Source organism: Aulostomus chinensis, chromosome 10 (genome assembly GCF_037954235.1).
Source record: "Aulostomus chinensis isolate RoL2024-O1b breed Wild chromosome 10, RoL_Achi_v1.0, whole genome shotgun sequence".
Lineage (NCBI taxonomy): Eukaryota > Metazoa > Chordata > Actinopteri > Syngnathiformes > Aulostomidae > Aulostomus > Aulostomus chinensis.
In genome coordinates this window covers 25,144,332-25,165,092 of record NC_141329.1, presented here as the reverse complement: position 1 = coordinate 25,165,092, position 20,761 = coordinate 25,144,332, and the positions used below count along the sequence as shown (strand labels likewise).

General features: G+C 42.0%; 1 protein-coding gene across 1 annotated transcript; it reads right to left on the bottom strand.

Annotated features, from left to right (window-relative positions):
- Positions 1-294: 294 nt before the first annotated feature.
- On the bottom strand, positions 295-11,233 carry tada2a (transcriptional adaptor 2A). Its single transcript, XM_086215269.1, has 15 exons — positions 11,075-11,233; positions 10,492-10,598; positions 10,362-10,421; positions 10,190-10,281; positions 9,108-9,265; positions 7,794-7,882; positions 7,432-7,504; positions 7,286-7,349; positions 5,793-5,836; positions 3,788-3,898; positions 2,934-3,005; positions 2,256-2,388; positions 1,863-1,906; positions 1,452-1,531; positions 295-720 (listed from the first exon to the last, which is right to left on the bottom strand). The coding sequence occupies exons 1-15, from the start codon at positions 11,097-11,099 to the stop codon at positions 535-537; spliced, it is 1,338 nt and encodes a 445-aa protein (XP_086071395.1). The 5' UTR covers positions 11,100-11,233; the 3' UTR covers positions 295-534.
- Positions 11,234-20,761: the final 9,528 nt, after the last annotated feature.

Here is a 20,761-nt window from a genome sequence, read left to right as displayed (position 1 = left end):
TTTTGTTGTCTGCCCGAAAACGTTAATGGGTTTTTCCATGGCCAATTCTACACCGGCTTCGGTTAATATCAGCTCAGGAGTTTTTAGATCATTGCAGGTGATATCATATCCTGCTTTGAAGAGGTAATTAATTCAAAATAAATTATTTAAAAGCTTTTACAACTGAATTATCACTTATAATTGGTACAATCCCATTCATTTAAAATTACAACTCAGTTAATTTCATAGAAATTAAAAGAAATAAGGGGACCCTTTGAAATAACGGTCCCTGTAGGTCAAAGTCTCAACATGAAGACGAACATGAGTTTTCCCACAAATATTTTATGACAGGAGAAATAAATACATCCTCATTTGAATGAGTGTCTGTTCTTCTGACAGGACAATACAAAGACAATTTAATACATTTAAGACCAAAACATAGCAAGACCTTACAAACAAGATTCTTAAAAGAGCAGGAAGCTTACAATGTTACAAGACAGAAGTAAATAACCCACTAACCACAATCCATCTCCTCTGTAGGCCAGTCAGAGGCTCCTACGCCTTGGTGATGTAGCCTTCCTTGATTAGGAAATCATAGATTTTGCGAGTCTTGTTGACATCGATCTTGATCAACGCTCTAGCCTGTGCCAGCCGCAGACCGCCCTGCCGTCTGCACTCATTCAGCAAGGCCTGCTTATATTCCAGATAAGCCCCCGGCACCAGACGAACCACCTGGCAGAGCTATGAGCAGAAAAACAAAAAGAATGTTAATAAAGAGACATACGGACTCTCCCCTTAAGGCCTCGCAAACGGAGCACCTGAGGGATGAGGGATTTCTGTAGTCACAGCTAAGAATTGACGTCCTCCACAACTTCAGTCTTGTTTAGCCACTTGTTGCCACTGCCTGAAAAGCTTCAAAATTCACCAGTGTGCCATTTATTGATATATTTTTGTGCCATAACTACTTTATCTTTATAGAATCTTCAGCTTGTGTTATTTTATGGATTTAACACACACAAAAAAAATACTTTAAGATGGAGAAACCTGAAATTCAATATATTTCTGGGTTTTAGGACTCATTCATGCAGCCTATTATTCCAGTACATGTTGCGCTCTGGGTCACTCAGTAGACGGCTTCACTCAGGGGACAGAGGTTGCTAGGTGGAGGAGCACAACTCGTTTTTCGATTGCACGCTACAGAAAGATGTGAAATATTTATGTACGGAGATTTAACAGCTGAAGAAGAATCTCTTCCTATTGCACTTTTTTTGTTGTCTCTGAGGTCGCGTCCCTCGAAGTATGTGATTTCATAAGGACTTCCGTGAAGGAGAGTTGAAGAAGTTATGTGACGAAACTGATGTTTGTGATGGAGTCATATATTACGTTCCACAAAGAAAGAAGCTGTGACACATCAATACAATCCACCAGGCAGATACGGTCAGACAACACACCAAATTCTATTCAAACTGTACCTCTCTCTCTCGCTCGTTGAGCTTCTCTGTTCCCGGCAGCCCGGTGAGGTTGAGGGGAGGGGCACTGCGTCTACCTGTTGCTGAGGAACATGAATTTAACAACAATGAAACAGACCTGCAGCACTGGTCTAAAGTTAGAATAACATAATAGTAGCCTAGCAACATGCAGCCGTGTCACTGGAAGACAAGGAACGACAAACATTTACAGCATGTGAATTGTGTAAATATAGATATTTAAAGATGCCCGTTATGTTCTGTTAACTGCAGCTTCAGCAAAAGAAGGTAAATCAAATGTAGCAACAGATGCAGGGCCAGTTTTTCGACAATATTTATGGAGGACTGTCTTCACTAATGGGACTGGGGCCACGCCAAGATGACAGGGGAGCAGGTAACGAGGGAAACCTTGGGTACCTGAGACTGTGATTGTTGTGACAGCGGGAGTGATGCCAGCATCTCTGTAATCAGCAGAAAAAACAACAAAAAAATAAACTGTTAGCACCACTACAAGCGTAAACACACATCCCACTTAGGCAGCATTTATGGGCTTTGTTCACTATTCTCAAGCCAGGATTGTGGTCCAAAAAAAGATGTATCCTCACATTTAAGAGGAGGAATAATTAGGAGTACTTGGATAACACCCAGAGAGAGGGCCTTGGATGAAGAGCTAACACCAGCGACACAAGAAAAAGACTAAAAATACTGAGGTGGTGGAGGAGGGATACGCAGCAATACAAACGTCTGCTTTGTTCATTCCGGGCCCTCTACTACATGCTGGGTAACAAAGGGGGATGCTTGGAGTCTCACATTGCAGCTTGTTTGCTGAGCCACTGCTGGCAGGCGCGGCCATCTTGGATGTACTGTAGCACATCCACCAACATGGTCCTCTTCCTCCGCTCGTCCTCCCGCATTCTCTTCACCCGCTCGTAAACTTTAGCACCTGATATTTGGAATAAAGTTGTTTAGGAGGTGATAACACGGGATAGTGAGCTAGCTTCATTTCCTGAGGTTTAACATATCTACCTCGGATGTATCCAGTATATTACAATGTCATCCCATTCACCCTCACTCTCATTCACCCACTGATGGTCACAGCTGCCATGCCGGACGCCAACCTTCTCATCAGGGGCTATGAGGGGTTCAGTGTCTTGCTCACGGTGTGTTTGACATGGTCACCAAGGAGAGTAAGGATTGAACCAGCAACCCTTTGGTTACTGGATGGCTACTCAAGCTCCGGGCCATGCTGCCCCATAAAACAACCTGTGATATTAGACCTGAACGGCGGTTTAAGTTTTACAATATAGAGCATCAACTGGGCAACAACCCTAATTAAAACAGACAAATTAATTGAAGTAGAGGCTCGACTCTGCTGCATATCGTTCGATGCCAAACTGCTCAGCTTTACTCAAGCCTGAATATAAATCCATCTCCCTGCTTAGACCTGCAGCAGCTGTGGCGAAGTCAGAAATATCAGGCGGGGCTCACTGCAAAAAGACTTGATCCCTGCCTTCCGGTACTCCTGCAGCCGGCGGATCTCTCTCCTCAGCTCGAACTCCACTGGAAGGGAAAGGAGATGAATGCAAATGCGTATTCACTGTTACAAAGAGTGTTACCTGAACTCTGCCTCTTACAACGGGAGCTCAATTCCCACCAGTCTCAACTCAACACAGTGAATCAGCATTCTGAAGCTCTCAGACAGTTTGGTCGTGCTCACGTACACATTTCTGTCTGTGTACTTTGTGTCTGTTTATATTCTGTAACGTGAGGTTTCTTACACTGAACAGGGAGCTGCCGTAAAACAGTTTTTCACTGGGTCACGAGAGCAACAATTAAATCCCACTTTTCTTTTCTTATATTTTCCTGTATAAAAATAAATGAAATTTGTTATTGAATTCAAATGAATCCACTGATGTCTGTAGTTTAACCTGGGTATGCATGTTATCTGCAACATAAACGGGTGAATACCTTCGTATTTAACCGATTTTTGGAACAATGCGATGGACAAAAAAACAAAAACAAAACCCCACCGTCAAACATGAAATGAATGGATCCCTACATGAATGTTAAAGCTGTTCTGAAGCTCTGAATAATTTATCGTTACACAGTTTTTTTCCTTAATTTTCCTCCAATCTCTGCATCTGCACATGACATGGATGTGCTACCAAGACAAGAAATGATGAAGTTAAATTGCCCGCAAAAATAAAACCTACATGTGCAATAGTGAACGTTCCAGATGAACACTGGTTATAAGCCTGTTCTAAATGAATGAGCTGTTTTGTTTCCACACTCTCAGAGTCTCTCCCTGTGGAATCTCCACGCGTCTTCAGATGAATACTAACATGCGTGGCTTTCGATGAATTTGTCATGTTCAATCGGTCCAGCCACTCTGGCGAATCGTCTCATGACATCATAAAGCTCCTGCACCTCCTTTGGGTAGCAACGCTCCAGCACTGACAGATGAGAGAAACAGAGAGGGAGGGAGAGAAGCGTGTGAGAAGGCAGTAGATATAAACAAATATAACACCGAAATAAGAGAGAAAATGTCATCACTAGGCATCTCGCTGGTGTTTAGCGCACTCCTTCACCTCAACCAGTTTTATTTACTTGCGTCATCTCTGTACTTACAAGATGTACATTAACATTAACAAACACTTCCTGCATCCACATTGTTCTTGACAGATAAAAGCAAACAACTGCTGACCGAGTCTGTGGAGCTCCATGTAAAAAAACCTGAACAGCTGGAGGTGTAAATATCTGTAATGCGCTGCTTATGTTTTGTCATGACATCATCTAGTAGCGTTCAGCAGAAATGACACAACAGTAAACAGTACATTTTCATGTTCAACGGGGCTCTGAATTCTGTTTTGCTTTTAGATTTTTCTTTTCTGTTCGGCTTATTCAGTTGAAGAGCACAACAGTGGAAGTGGAAATGTAATAAACCATCAGGAACCTGTGCTGCATTCCAAACCTACCCACCCCCCCGGTCACAGCAACGCTGCACCTATGTATATTCACCACCACTTAACTCGCTCTACAACCATCCAGACTCTAGAGAGCTTGTTGTGTTTGTCTCAAAGCTTCGCCCGTGTTGCTGAGTAACACACAAGTGTCAAAGCCAGGGAGGGAGCTGCTGAGGAGGCGTGAGAGGAGCGGTGGCGTGTGTATGTGTCGTTCAAGTTCCTTCATCATGCTTGTGTGTGTGTGTGTGTGTGTGGTTCAAGTTCATCCATCATGCTTGCGTCTGTGTGTTTGTGTGTGCGCCCGCTAATTAGCTGCTGCTATTTTAAAGAACTTGAAGTCACACGAGATATTAGACTGACACAAAAGTGTTAAATCCATATCTCTATGGAGACATCAACAGTGGACCCGTGTGTGGTTTCATAGCAGTGCAAAAACACTGATGACTTGAATCATTTAGTGGAACAATCGCGTACATGACTACAGACAGGCTACTGCTCTGCAACAACAGCGCTGGTCAATCTGCCTTCAGCCATTACTGACACATGATACTGTGAGCCTCTCTGACTAGGATACTGCTTCCATTATTGCATGTGACACACACACACACACACACACACACACACACACACACACACACACACACACACACACACACACACACACACACAGAAGAGAGACACACAATCTTTGACAGTCTCCATGACAACCAGTCTGCAGCTCTACAGCTACTCTGCGTTGCCTTTTGTCTTGAAAGACTGGAGAGATAAGGGAAAGGCGGGAGAGAGGGAGTCGGGCTAACTGGAGGCTGGAGGATACATAAATAAATCATGAGCGGAGAACTCTTCAACTTCCAAACCACAGCCAATTTCACAGAGCAACACGTGGAGATAGGATGATGGGCTAGTTAGAGGGGAAAAAAAAAGAAGCAACAAAAACCAGAAGGTTTAATTGGATAAATCCATTCATAGCAGCCCCTGGCCATCTGTCTGACCTCTAATGCATCCACCTGAGAGATGCAAGAAATTACATTAGAGAGCGAGGTGAAATGCACTCTGTGACAGGTGGATCAATCAACCAAGTTCCCTGAATTTCAGTCATCATTGCAGCAGGGAATCTATTCCCAGTAAAGCTGTTTTGCAATGATACATGCTAACAACTGTGGAGTGTTCGCATCCTCTATCATAAATACAAGCTCCGTCAGTTGCCACACTTTAGCTACCCGATGAGGCCACGGAGGGTAACTGTGTTATTACACTGGAGTCGCTCGCACGCATCCATAGAGACCCTCATCAGCAATTTGGCTGGTAGATATCAGATGCCTCCCCAAGTTGCTATGAATACTTTGGCAAGTCAAGCTCAGGAAGAGTTCAGAGGAGGACTCACTCTGGAATTTCCGCAAGTTGATAAGTCCGTGGTCTCGAATAATCCTGAAAAAAATAAAGATTTTGCTTCATTATTATGTTAAAAAAAAAGTTAATTACTTTTTCTACCATGGTGTTTAGCGAAGGGCAGAAAGAGGAAATTTGTGTCATTTGTGTGATGTGAGTTTTTCGCAGTGTCAATTGGGTTCAGAGGTCAAATTCAGGTGTCACAAACATGTGAGGCTCTCCAACAAGCTGCACACGAACCCAGACTAAAAAAGGAGCTCATTAAAATGTTCGGTGGCAGAAAATACATAAACCTCCAATGCCAGACATGCATTCAGCCATAGTCAGCGTGCACATGCTTGTTAAAGCTGATTTAATGATGGTTGTATTACAGCAAGTGTTGACGGTGCAGGTTGAAGGAGGACAGCTAGGGTGACAGGGATCTCTACATGGTGTCTGCTGAGACAAACAGCTACAAATTCCAACACCCATAATTAATAGAGAAACACTCACTCGAACACAAAATGCAAAGTTAAAGAAATGATCAAGTTTGTGGGTAGAATTCGAAATAATTCGAGTCTACCAGACCAAAATGAGCACTGAAAAAAAAACTTGACACTCTATTAGGGACACCTGAGCAATCTGACACATCTCTGCCATTTTACGAAGCTTCTAATCTTTCATTATTGTGGTAGACTTGGTCAGAAAAATTAAATTCTACTTTGTGTTTAAACTGCAATCACAGTGGTAATGGCTTTACAGGGAGGGTGCAGTCCAGGTCAACAGGTCTGTAATAATAAACATGTTATATTAATAGCTTTCTGACAGTGTCAATTAAAACCCACCATTATCTATATTTATCAAGTCTGAATTTATAGCCGAGCTGTGAATCTCATGAAGTGACGAGGAGCGTGTGTGTGTGTGTGTGTCCTTATGGCTGAAAAACTTTGAAACCTTCAGTCTCCTGTAGCGAGGATAACAGCCTAAAACTGGGCAAAATGTCAAAACAGTTGGGCTTGCAAAGCGTTCAGCAGGCTACAGACATATTTCCTCATTTCCAAAAATATTCAAGGTATGAATAGACGTTCCTGCACCTGAACGACTTCCTGTGGCTTGTAATGAACGCTTGGAAAAAAAAGCTTAAATATGCAATTACAGTCATGCTGCTAATTCACAATCACAGTCTCTGAGGACTTGTGTCTTTTCAGCACTTTTAGAAAATAATCATTTGAGTTCAGATTAGAAGTTATAAATAAATTAGCATATGAATTCATTAATATTAAACGGGTGCAGGCAGGGGTTTGAAACCATTTATCCCCTAAGTTTCAATTCAGCATTAAATTCATTTATTCAGCATGGAAGTATAAATAAGTATTTGTGGGAAGTGAAGCTGAAAAAGGGAAACTGCAGATGGCTGGAATGCCATCTACTGTCTGGCACACGGCATTACAGGGTGATGAGTGGATACTTGCTGTACATTCCATATGTAACAAACACAAATAGACCTACTTTTTCCTCCGCTGCCTCTCCTTTAATCTTGAATGATATATATCAACAACTGCAAGCTTGAGTGCTGAAACAGAACATGATAAAATTCGATGTTGAGCGATTGGCAGTTTTATCTATCATGAAAGCATGCACAGGACTCTACCCACCGCGTAGGATATCTGAGTCGTCGTCCACAAAGTCGATGTCCTTTAGATCCCATTCTGCATAGTTGTCAAACTCCTGTGGTAACACAGTGAGAGATGTTATTAAACCGCCGGCTGGATTTAAGTTCACAAGTTACCAGTGAATCATTCCAGATAAGTGCTCATGTTCAAAAACAACTTATGAGTAAAAGCAAATAATGGGATGAGTCATTCCCTGATAGACAGCAACAAGGACATGAGTCACAATGACACTTAATTACAAGCCATCTAGTGGCCATTAGGTTTTATCTAGTGGCATGCTGGTAGAATAAGATGTGGCAGGCTGTTAGCCGATGAACTAACGGATAGGACGCATATCCCCTCACCTCCATGAAGTCTGCTCTGGCAGGCATGTATCCAGCCATGTCTCTGGACAGCACCGAGTCAAACGTGGGCCGGGGGGGATCATCGGTGGCTGTGGTGTCAGAGGAATATACGTCAACTGAAATATGAGCATGCATTCTACTGTTCTATGTCTTGCAAGAGCATCAAGATGTGATTTGAGGGCAAATGAAAAAATACTTAGAAAAGAACGAGATGCATTTCCTCTCGAAACTGGGAATAATTAAGAGAAATGTTGATAAATAGAGACATAAGTGATACCTTCAGACCTCTGCCAAGACTGGCTCTTTCTACAATTTATAAGTAGCAGTTTCAGAAATAAAGAGAAAATTCTGTCCCTGCCTTCATTTTGCCAACAACAGTGTGAACATGACAGTGCAACAGATGGAGAACTGAGGCCAGCAAGGAATTCAGACGAGTTCCTAATTCACCAACTGCTTCCGTCCAACTGTTCGGCCTGAAGTGACATTTTACTTCTATTTCTTTACAGAAGTCTCTCTGCTGGCTGCTTCGGGGGCCTAGAATCAACGCTACAAGAAATTTCAAAACTTTATCTTTTTAAACTTTCAAGTGTTACTTCACCTGCTGCTTTGAGCAAAATTCTGAAAAATGCTATAAAAGTGGTCTTGGTGCTGCTGAAGGAAAGTAGTGGTGTGCCTGAGACAATCAGTGACATTACTGTGTCCAGATAAACAGGAAGTGACACTGAATTATCTTTTTGAAGTCTACAACTTTCCCTCTCTTGATGGACAGCGTGTCAGTTTGAGCCAGTTAATGTGCTGCTGCCTCACCGAGTTACGTTTGACTTTCCAGTCTGTTTGACACGATACGTCGTAACGTTATAAGACCAATGCTAGCAGAGCTAATTCCTGTGAATGTGTGTCTCAATCAGAGGACGTTTGGGCATGGGTTCACAGACGGCCACGAAAGCTGCCGCTATGACATCATCTGCCACTTGAGCAGCCATTAGCAGCATTCAATAGCTTGTTTTCACCAAGTATTTAAACATATTTATAGAACAAAACATAGAATTTAAAGTTTGCCATGAAGAATTTCAAGATTTGGACCTGTATAAATCAATAATAGCATTAAAAAGAGTGTTTTGGGGAATATTACTAATTATACCAATGGTTCATGGCTAGCAAAACACATAAATCTCAACTGATGCTGTGTGATCCTAAACTTTTTTGGAAATGTGACCACAGAGTGAAAAAAAAAAAAATCATTTGTTCTCATTCTAAGTGTTCGTGCACTTGTGAAAGAAAAGATTTTCATACGCAGCTAACTAGACTACTGACGTTTGAAAGGAATTGCGCCATCTGCGAAGCGAAAGTCTTTTGACTTCCGCAGACTGAGCAAGGTGGAGGAGAAGAGCGGGTTATTGATGAAATTCTTCATGTAGTGGCTCTCGCATTCCTCTTTGCTTTTCGTCCGCATTTGATAGGCCACGTCCTGCCTGCAGGGGAGAAACCACACAAGCATCCTGTTAATGCACAAGTCTGCTAATGCGAAGGTGTTTCAGTGACAAAGACTGGGTGGGCTGTAGCTATGAAAGACACATGAAAGTATACATTCCAGTAAACGGTGAACATATATTTCATCCATGAATTAGTCATTTCTACAACGCAGATGTGACCTTCAGAAAATCAGGAATAGAAAAAAAAATAAAGGAACCTTCAATGGAGCAACTTTTCAGAAGCTGTGAAGAAGAAAACTTGAAGAAAGAACATTTTTCACTACACGACCTATAAAGATTTTAAAAGTCAGAAAAGGCCAGAACTGAACAGTACTTTCTGAGAACAAATTGGATGAGAACTGCTTTCCAGATCATAAACTGACAAATCAACCAAATTGGAGCGAGTCGGAAAATCTAGAATGAATCACAGTGGTAAAATATTAATATTAAGGTTTCACCATAAAATGTCTGCCAGGGCACCAGCAACAACCCATGAGGGGAATCAGTCTCATACGGCATATGAGCATATTTAACATCAGGATTTTAAGGTAAGGTGCTTTAATGTCCACATGGGAAAACTTAGTTAAAAAAATTATTTGTGTAACAAAAAAAAAAAGAAGGTGTATGACACCAAATGAACCAAAACAAGTTATGACGACATTTCAGAAGCCCAACCCAAATTAGTAAACGTTGATAACCGAGTATTAGCAACTGTACTACTCAACCTCCTGGACAGAGTTAAAAGAACTCAAAGGGTAAATAAAATCTGATCTGATCAATATCTAAAATCAAGGGCTTGAATGCATCTATTCAAATATTTTATCACTTGTAGTAGAAATAATTGCTTTGACCTACAGTCGTAACCAAACCCTTTGGGTTTTTCCCTTGTGACCAATGGAATAAAAGATTAAAAAAACCACTGACCAGTTCCCGAAGCCACAGTCCATAACTGCCTCCAGCAGAGCCATCTCCTCCTGGGCTGTCCAGCCAGGCTCCAGGACAGGGAAGTCCGATGTCTGTGTGAAGAGATGAGGTTACTTTAATATGGTCTGGATCAATCTGTTTGCCATTAAAGTTTTTTTTTTACCTGACTTACCATGATTTCATACTTGTGATCACTCTGGTGCTTCTTATATTCAAATCCTCTGGTGAAACACTGCAAGAGAAACAGTGAATTCCAGCGGTGTGGAAATCAGAAGAAGCTTGAACATTTGTCACCTACTAACCTGGAGGCAGAGCAGGATGGGTGAAGGTCCACATTCGGCACACTTGATGTAGGGCTCCGTTAAGTAGGATGAGCATCCCCTGCACGGTGGTTTGTCGAAAGGGTCGTCTAAAGTGGACATGTTTACACTCTTAATGATAACTTACAAAGCACCCTACCAGAAATGATAATAAGTAGCTATGTTAGTCCATTCACGAAACAAATTGATGAATGAATAGCTGCCACAGTACTCGGACAAAGTAGCCTGTTCAATAGATTTTAAGCCAAATACAAACGCTAAGCAATCATTGACGGTATTTCTCCTCAAAGGTAGCTAGCGACTGCTCCCTGCAAGCTAACGTTGCATTAGCTAGCCAAGATTAAATTCGAAAATTTAAAATTAATTCCATCAGAGACCACAGGATGAGTCATTTTGAGCCGCAGAAATATTTTATGTTCCTCCTGACGGTACACATGTAGCTTATCGCTAGCCCCCTACGCTAATGCTAACAAAGCAGAGCTAACTATAAAGGGGTTATTGTCTCTAAAAACAGTTCAATGTCACGTCAGTGGTTGTGGATTGATTCGATACAATTTAAACTTACTTGCAAACGATGCCAGACGGTCCATCGGACGATTTTTAAATCACACGAAAAGCAAAATTTATTATAATGGAATTACGGCTCGATCTATTTTTCCAAATTAACAAGTCAACCTGTTCAGGCAGTCAAAGCTAGTCGAGCCCAAATCGATCGATTCAAACCGGGGGTCCAACGGAGTTGTTTTTTTTTTTCTATTTCATTTTCCTCTGATTTCAGCATCCCATCTCATTGTCGATGTCACGATGAACTGTCAAGTCTCTCTGTGTATTAGTGCTCCGCTGTTCATTTGAAAAAAATAACTGAATTTTAAAATAGTTCCATAATTCCAGATCTGATCCAGATACTGTTGTATTTTGTCATGTCTCTTTCAACCAGAAAAGTAATTTGTGTTTGTTATTTAACTTGTCGTTATAAACTCGTGACTTTAGTTAGATTACTTGTTTGAACGAAGTAGACTACATTTATATTGCAAGACTTAATGATAACTTGTATGCAATTAATCAATAAATATACACGCAGAAATTTAGGGGATGCGCATCTTTCCCATCCAACAGGTGAAGCCGTCCGTTAGTAAGCCAAGTGAGAGGTTTATTTGAAATACTTAGTGACATTAGATCATGCTTAATCACAATGCAAAATAGGATTTGTTCTATTTTATTGACCCAATGCTTTTGAAAATTAAAAAAATATGAAAATTGTGCAAAAAAAGATTACATTAAATACAAGAAAATTGCATTTTATCAAATTGTCTGAATATTCCCTCATCATGTCAATGATACTGAAAGAAAAACATTATTATGGGTCATTCTCCATTCTACCACATGGTGCTGATGTTACACCACTTTCTTGAGGAAAAAGATTTTCTTTGTCTAACACTCAGCACACACCATGACCTGAGGACTAGTGTTTATTGGTATGATAACAGGGATGGATACGAGACATAAAATTCACCCCGAGGGATGCTGCTCGAAATGTTGGCTTGGGGCCTCTGGAATGGGTTAGAACACAGTACTACGATGCAAAAAACTCCTCATTTTTTCCAGTGCTAGAGTCCAACATTTGCTCCAGAATCAAATAGCTCAAAAAACTCAAGGTCTCCCCTTGTTACTGCACATTTAGGGACCTGGAAAAACAAATATAAGCTGGAAACATACAAATTCCACTCACCACAGGCCCTTTTAAAAGTAAGGAAAGCGTGTCTCGTGTGGTTCACTCGAGATAAAACTTGAATTTAAATGAATTACACAAGGGAAATAATAATGGGTCTATCATGTTACATGCAAACTCAGGTACAACTTGACGTTTAGGGGGAAAATTCTAAACCTCTTGATGACTTTGTCACTGTTGACGTCACCAAGTTGTCGCCTTATTTTGGAGATTAAAATGCACTCAACATTTAGTAAGAGCTGCACCACTGAGAGGACGGCGGCAAATAAAGTGCACATTGGGTTAAAACTGAGTGTTCTCCTCTCCCTCTTGTTTCCTTGGGCCATCTCTGTGAGGACAATCCACAGTGACATGTGTGTCCCGTCCCCTGACCCCCTGGGCTTGTCTCAGACCTCTGAGGGAGAGGCTCAGACAACATGAGAGTCTAAAGCAGCCCAGATCCATGAGTAACTACAACAGGGCTTCTCCACAGACTGCACACAATACAGGGACAGTTGTACTTACCCTCGCAGTGGAGTTTCCTGCAGGACAGGGTTCAACACTCCTGTGAGAATGTTATGATACATTTGGAGGAACTTCTCATTTTCTCATTTACATTTTGCAGAATAATTCTAATGAGAACTACACTTGGGTAAAAATATTATACATGAAATAAAAACCTAACTTCCTTAAGAAAGTAACCCAGAGTCAGCTGGAAGAACATCAAGGGGCCAAGCAGAAACCTTGAAACAACTCCAGACCTAACCCAGTGTGTGTGTGTGTGTGTGTGTGTGTGTGTGTGTGTGTGTGTGTGTGTGTTGAGACACATATCCACATGGTTCTGTTTTTCTTGTTGTATTGATGGCCCAACATAGAGCCAGAAAACAGCAGACATTGAAGATGACAACTATAGACAGTGACAAATCTAAAACAAGACAAATACGTGAGCAAATATAAGTGTCATCTTGACAGATGACTGTGTGTTGATGGTGTTGCATGTAACAACACAAGCAATATCACTTTTTACAATACCACGCTGCTGATACCACGCTGATGCAATTTAAAAAACATGTAAATGTGAAATAGATATTCCTCTATTTTCCATACTTCCACAAAGAAAGAAATACATGCATCGCTTGACACATGCTGCTCGTCTACCCCTGACTATTCTCTCTCCGTGTTGCACAATAATGACAAGCATTTATGTGGGAATTTGAGCTTATGTATCTGATGCTATGTATAGATATGTCTGATATCTGATCCGGTGATTTGGGCCAGTATTGGCACACCTCTGGGCTTGATACGACGAATAATGCGCAGTTGTCACTGCGAGCCCAATTGAAATGCCAGGGTCAGCATATGAGACAGCATACTGCATCACATCACATCTTGGCAGCAAATGTGGGCAGAATTCATTATCTGCACTGAGACTAACAAAGAAAATAATGTCAGCCTCACAGACTGACATGTGTGCTCCCCTATGATGGCCCCTGCTGTGGCATCACTGCCTATGGGCTGACAACCTGCTGTCTTTCCAGCCACATGCCACCCCCACCCACTCTGTCTGCCTTTGCTTCCACATCCAGAGTAAAAGGCCTGAAAGAGCATGCAAACCCCCAGCCTGCAGGCCTCACACTGCGAGTGTGGATCAAACACCCGAAGCCCTGGGGTTTCTCTGTTATAGAAGTGTGCCAGATTATACTCCGGCGAAACAAATGTACACCCCCACCCCATTACATCTTTAAAAAGTCCCCCAGTCTCTGCCCACTCCTCTTCCTCTCACCAAAGCACTTCCCAGCTGCTGCGATTTGAATATGTGGGCCTCTCAGAAGAAAAGAGGGCATCTGGCACACGCCTTAGAGGCTTACAAAACATTTAAACTGCCTCTGTTGTGGAAGTGTTCTAAAACAAGATTATAGGCACTTCTAAAGAGCAATGAGGTAAAATGGACACAAAACCTTGAATAAGTCTGGACAAAAGGTAACATGAGGAGCCACCTGGGTGACCTCAATATCTGGTGCTCAGACTGGACATGCAAGTTAAGAGCTTTGCTTTACAAATTGGTTTTGAAAGTAAAGGTCAGCATAGAAAATCATATTTCTTTTCTAATTGTTTAATCACTCTCTTAAGATGCTTTCAGCTCAGATTTATTGAGCTGCTCGCTTCCATCTGGCCGCTAATTAACATACAGTTGCTGTGCAAACAGTAAAAGGTCCAGTTTTTCTCCCCTCATGCTACTGACGGCAAGAATCAATTCCACTATGAAAATAACATGCTGCATGTTTGTCTTCAAAGTGAATGTCCAGGGACACATTTTCACCAGGCGTATTGGTTGTGTTTTGTGGTATTTTTAAACATATTTTATGACACAACCACATCCACTGCACATATGTAAAATACAGTTACAGCATATCAACGACTACAGTGTCTACCTCAGTACAGAACAAAGATATTTAATGAACGTTTTTAATAACATGTGCAGTGTGACTGGATTTTATTCAGATTTTCAGAGAACAGAGATGGTGTTGAGTAGTGATGGTAGCAGTTTTAATGGCCATTTCTGTTACTGGAGTCAAAAAAAAAGCTTAAAAGGAAAAGATATTTATTAATGTTTTTTTATAATTTTTAAATCTTCAGAAAGAGGAAGTTATAAATTGCTTTACCTGCAGGTAGTTATAGGAACATTTCTGCACATTCATCAAGAAAACAACATAGGAAAAAGCATGTAGTTTCAGAAATAAAGCACAGGACAGGATAAAACACTCAAAGAAATAACGAAATTATCTTGCTGAGAAATTACGGAATGACGACTCCCCAAATAACGGCAGTAAAATCCACCTGAACACGTTTAAAAACAGACAGGGAGGTGGGTCAATCCAAAACATTACAGAGTTGCATCATGGGAATTGAAGGATGCCGAGTTTTTGGAAGCTTTTTCATGTTAAAGGTCAAAATAACTGATATTGACCATCCTTTAGTTCATTTCTCATTTGCACGGCCACAGAATTGAAGGAAGTGCCAAACTAGAGTGCTGACCGGGATCATCTCTTCGGCCTGTGAATCAATGAAACCTGGCAAGAATAAACTCTTTCACCCTCTATATTACAGAAGATTTACTACTTATGTTGTTAATTATAATCTAATCTTTGCTTTGCGAGAGAATTTGTATGATTAAAAATGTGCTGGAAACCCTCAAAGAGAAGGTCGAAAAGTATCAGTGACGTTAATCTTCACACAGAGGTGACCATAGCCTCACGTGGCTCGGGACAGAACATCTCTTTAAACAGAGAGGCCATGTGCGTTGACGAGACGGTAGATAAGGATCACATTGTGAGGAATTATGAGTGGAATTCAAATGACTTTTGGCCAAAGTAACGTAGAGCAGCTGACAGGTTGTGAGGGGTTTAATGAAATTCAGATAAGTATCATATAAAAAATGAGCTGAAATGACCTGGCGTCCCTCAGAGTCTACAAAGCACACAAGCACTGTTTGAATAGAATAAGTGAATAAAAACAGACAACTCCCACACAATTGTGTCATCGGTTTATTTTCACAGTGAGAGGTTCCCCTGACTTGTGTTCTTCCTCCCTTTGAGCCCCGTGGACGTCCTCTCCCCACGGCCAAGGTAACAACGAGGAATCAGCACAGTGAGAGTTCAGGGAGGTCAGCAAGTGGGTGTGGAATGCAAGAGTTTCCCACACGGCGTTCCTCGACATACAAGCCCTGACAAAACATGTGTTAAGCCTCAGCAGAGAAAATGCAGTTCCATGAGGTTCCTCACCCCAACCCTAACCCTGAATTACCATATCCAGAACTAGAACTACCCTTATTCCAACTTTTTCCAAACCTGACCTTTAAAAGAACCCTAAAATCTTATGAGGGATTTTTTTTTTGTCATTGGGACTAAGTTCCCACATAGTGACTACATAAACTGATTTCTGTCCCCACAACATGAGGTATACCTGTTACACACACACAAACTGAGGCTGGGCGCTGGATGGAAAAAGAGCTCCCCGTGTGAACCACACCGTGTTTCCTATGTACCTCTTACGGCAGAGTGGATCTACCACAACATTGTCAGAACACATCAACGCTCGGAGCCCTGATGGCTTCCACACTCTGGCTCTCCCGGGGCCGCCCTGGAGAGACACCACAGGCCTGTTGCTTTAGTCCTGCTTCCAGCAGCCCATTCAGCCTTCTTGGGTCCCAGCACATTAGTGAGGACTCCCAAACATAATATCCCCCCCTGGCTAAATCTGAGAGAAGAATGATGACGTGCATTATGCATTATCTATGATGGCGTTTAAAAGAATGGACAGAAATAACAGCGCGGGGGCATGGGGGACGATGTAAAAAGTTTTTATAGACGGCTGAACCAGTGTAGATGGAGCATGAATGATTAAGGGCCTGCAGGCTGTTGCTCCTGCTGATTTGTGAGAAGAATAATATCTTTAGAGCAGTGACCTCATTGTGGAGCCTCACAGTAATCTATATAGGTGGCTAAAATGTGCCATGTCATTGCTATATTCTCTTCTCACGGTGGCATGCAGCCTGTCAACGGAGTGAAAGTATTTTTGGTTGTCACCTGCCCTTCAGAGGTGAACGTAGAAGAGTGCTGAAGAGCACAAGTGAGCCATGAGTGGCTGTCAGGGTCAGAGCTGGAATGCAGTGCCACGCAAAGAAGGAGAAAGGCAGATAAAGTGTTTGAATGTTACCTAGACAGCAATAGTCTTCCCACACTACCACCAGTTCAGGGTTATGACCCGTGCCACTTTCTACCACACAGCAGAAATGTGTCTCGCTGTCGCCGCTTGGATGACCACTGTGGGCTGACCGGGGGTCCAGGTCTGTGGAGGGGATTAGCCAGCTGTTGGGTAGCGAACTTGAAGGGGGTTTCTTCCAGTTAAAAGTTCATTTTGAGCACAAAGTGGGCCATTAACATTTTGCTCATGGTCAGTGAATGCAGTGTAATGAAACCAATCAGAGGAGAGATAATTACGACATGTTGTTGCAAAGTTACATACATCAAAGACCAGACAGACTGGAGACAAATGGTGCCAATTCACAAGTACATCCCAGTGGACCAGTGATAAACCAGCACAGACCAGTGTACCAAAACCTCGTGGATATCAACTTAAAGAGCAACTTAAGTTTTCACAGTGCACTCCCCATATCTAAAAAAGCCCTAAAGCTGTAAATAGATAAATAAATGCCACTTGTTTTTGTCAGCCATTTTTCTAATAAATAAAGTAACATTAATTTTATTAGAAAAATGGACAAGAGAGTTGCTTCTTAAAGCATTTCTTTAAAAAAAAAAATCAAACAATTCTGTTTATAATTCAGCTTTCAACTAATTCAAAGAATCTGGCATCCTTGAGGCATGATCAGACATTCCAGCCGAATGATTAAATTTCCTTGGAAAATCACATAATTCCAGCTTGAGATCTCTCAAAACACAGCAGTGACCACTTTGACCTGTCATGACAGTTTCATTATTAATATTCTGAACAGATTTTCTAGGTAGGAGATGGCAGATGAAGTAAAATCGATATGTTTTATGTACATATGTAAGTATTATTTACTGTAAGAACAGAGGAAAGAAAAGATTAAAGCAAAGATTAAAGCATACCACTTGAAGACTGGCGGTGCAGTGTATTTCTTCTGTCCCACCATTTAATCATCTCAGATCAGTGGACTCCTCATCTAATCAATGTGATTATTTCAGCAACGCTTCTGCCAAGCAGCTGGCTGCAACAAAGTGAGTATTTGTTTTAGCTCTGTGTGTTGCACGGTTGTAGATTTACTATGATAAATTTGGCTTTGCCGGCATGAAAAAAGTAACACAAGCACACACAATATTTTTTTTTCCAGCTACGGAATGAAACATTTGCTCCAAAACATAGGAGGGGTTTGGGCTCAGTGCAAACTTGTGCTGATGCAACATTCAGTAACATGAAAGAAGAATCCTCTCGAAGTAATCTGTAGAGATGTTTGAGAAACATTGTGAAACCGTGGCAGATGAATGAGAGGATTCCTCTACATCGCAACCATCACCCCCGGTAAATGAAAGAGCAGGTCTGGGAGGAGCTTCGTAGCCTGCTTGAAAAGTTGAATGAATACAGAGCCAACGTTTGCCAGCATGGGAATCAGGCTCCCCTGGGGCAGGACAGGACTGAAAACAAGGACAAAGATCAGGACATTTGGGTTTAAAGTGGCGTGAGTTACTGGTTGCTTCAGTCCAGAGAGCGATAATTGTGTACTGGTGCTTTAACTGGCCTCCACTCTCACACGTGAGCCGATCTAAACCACATGTTCCAGTGTGTTTGTGTATGTGGGCTTGTAAAGATGGAGCTCTGGCTGTCGAGCTGGCCCTCTTGCATGTTTAAAACATTTTTTTTTTTCTGCTCACTTGGCTGATGCAACATTGTACAGCTTCCACATTAAGTGAATTTTCCCTGACTCAGGGCTTTGGGTTCTGATTTATAGTACAGTACAGTTGTTGAAATGATTCTGGAGGAGATTTGTTTTTGTAAAATTCCTCCTTGAGTTTATATTCCAGCAGCAATCAATGAAGAATGGAATTTATTAAAAGTAAATTATGGCCCAAACTATAAGAGAAAACTCTTTAGGAAGAATAAAAGATTGTTTGTAGGTGCAATTTGTTTAGAAAACAAACTGTTTCAAGTCAACAAATGTGTGTTCTTTGAATTCATTTTAAATTATTTAACAGCATGAATTCTAAAGTGGATTATGGGACTATTCTTTACGAATCTGTCAATATTCCGTTTGGTGTGGTCAAGTTAGCATTTGTGTGACTGTCGGATGTTTCCTTGCACTCTGCATTAGCTTAATTACATTTAATTATTCATTCGTGAGGATGTTAAGTTATGGTTGCTGTTTTCCCCGCCTGCGGCCACATCAACCAGATCTGACAGGGGGATCGTTCAGTGTTCCCAGGCCAGCATGGAGATATGGAGACCCGGTCCAGGGTCTTCCCTCGCAGCTTCTTCCCCCCTCCACATGCCTGGAACAGCTCCCTTGTGAGGCGCAAGAGTAGCATGCCAACCACATTGGCTCATTCTAGTGTCTCATCCTCCACGGATGACTCTCCTAAAGGGAGATACCAGCCAGCCTCCTGAGGAAACCCATTTTGGCCACTTGGATTTGCAATCTTATTCTTTCGGTCATGGCCATAGACAGTTCTGGGAAGGGGAACTGGCAGGTAGATGGAGAGCTTTGCCCTCTGGCTCAGCTCTCTTTTTATCACAACAATGCTGTAAAGTGAATGCAAAACCACTTCCACTCCATCGAATCTTGTGTCCACTGGCCCACCCTGGGCTCCACAGTCCCCTCGCGCAAGACCAGGGACTCACTTAAACTCCTACATTTAGGGTAGGGATTCAAGCTTCCAGGTGTGGCTGTGGTCACTCTGTTGCAGCAGGTACAAGTGGAGTGGCGTGTAGGTGGAGCAACTTGGAAGTTTGGCAGAAAGAGAGCAGAGCAGGAAAACGTCAGGGGAACAATGGTGAAGGGCTTTATTTGCTCATTTAGCCATTCTCACTCTGATGGTGGAGGCTGCCATAACATGTGCCAACCCGTCTCATGAAGAGCAATCATCGATTCAGTTCTGTGTCTTCTGTGTAGACCCGGGGGACTGAACCAGTAACCTTCCAATTACTAGACAGCCTCTCCACCTCCTGAGCATTAGTGGAGGTCATCCGGTGTACACGTAGGCTGCTGCTGTTTCTGGAGTTGATAGGCTGACTGGCAGCAGGTGAGCCAGGTGCCAGGAAACCAAGAACCCATGCCCACGCTAACACATTCCCGCATGCACGCACACACACACACACACACACACACACACACACACACACACACACACACACACACACACACACACACACACACACACACACACACACAAAACACACACACACACACGCATGCACGCATGCACGCACATACCGAGACAGCTTTGGAGGAGAAGGCTCGAGAGGGAAAGCAGGAAAACACAAACAAGCAACTGAGTCATGGCACACACATCCTACATTATAGGGTTTTGCTTGAAAGCTTTATTGGCAACAATAATGATATGAAAGTTTTGGATGAGTCAACTTGTAAGAAACCAGGGAACCAAAAGTATCTGCTTTATTTAGTTTGGCGATGTTAGGCTAAATTGTTGGCTTACTGAGTGGCAATTTTTTAAAGTATTGGAGTAGATTACTTTGTGTGAGTAAAAGTACCCATTGTCTTATTTGGTTACACTACATGAATAGCAAATTCATTACTTCCATCCCTTTCAGTCAGTTTACTCTCCCATTTCTAGCATTTATACTGAACTGGATAAGATTTGAACCATATCTCACCCAAGATACAGTGAGGAAGCCAAAACTTTAAATGCAAACAGAGCCGATGAGTCATTCAGTGCTGCAGTGAGTTGTACATACATTTTGCAAGGTCTGACAGAAACGAATACAGGTTTACACAGCAGAGTTGTGTTGGATAATGATTTTGGGGCAGTCAAAGTGGGGCAGCTGTCACAG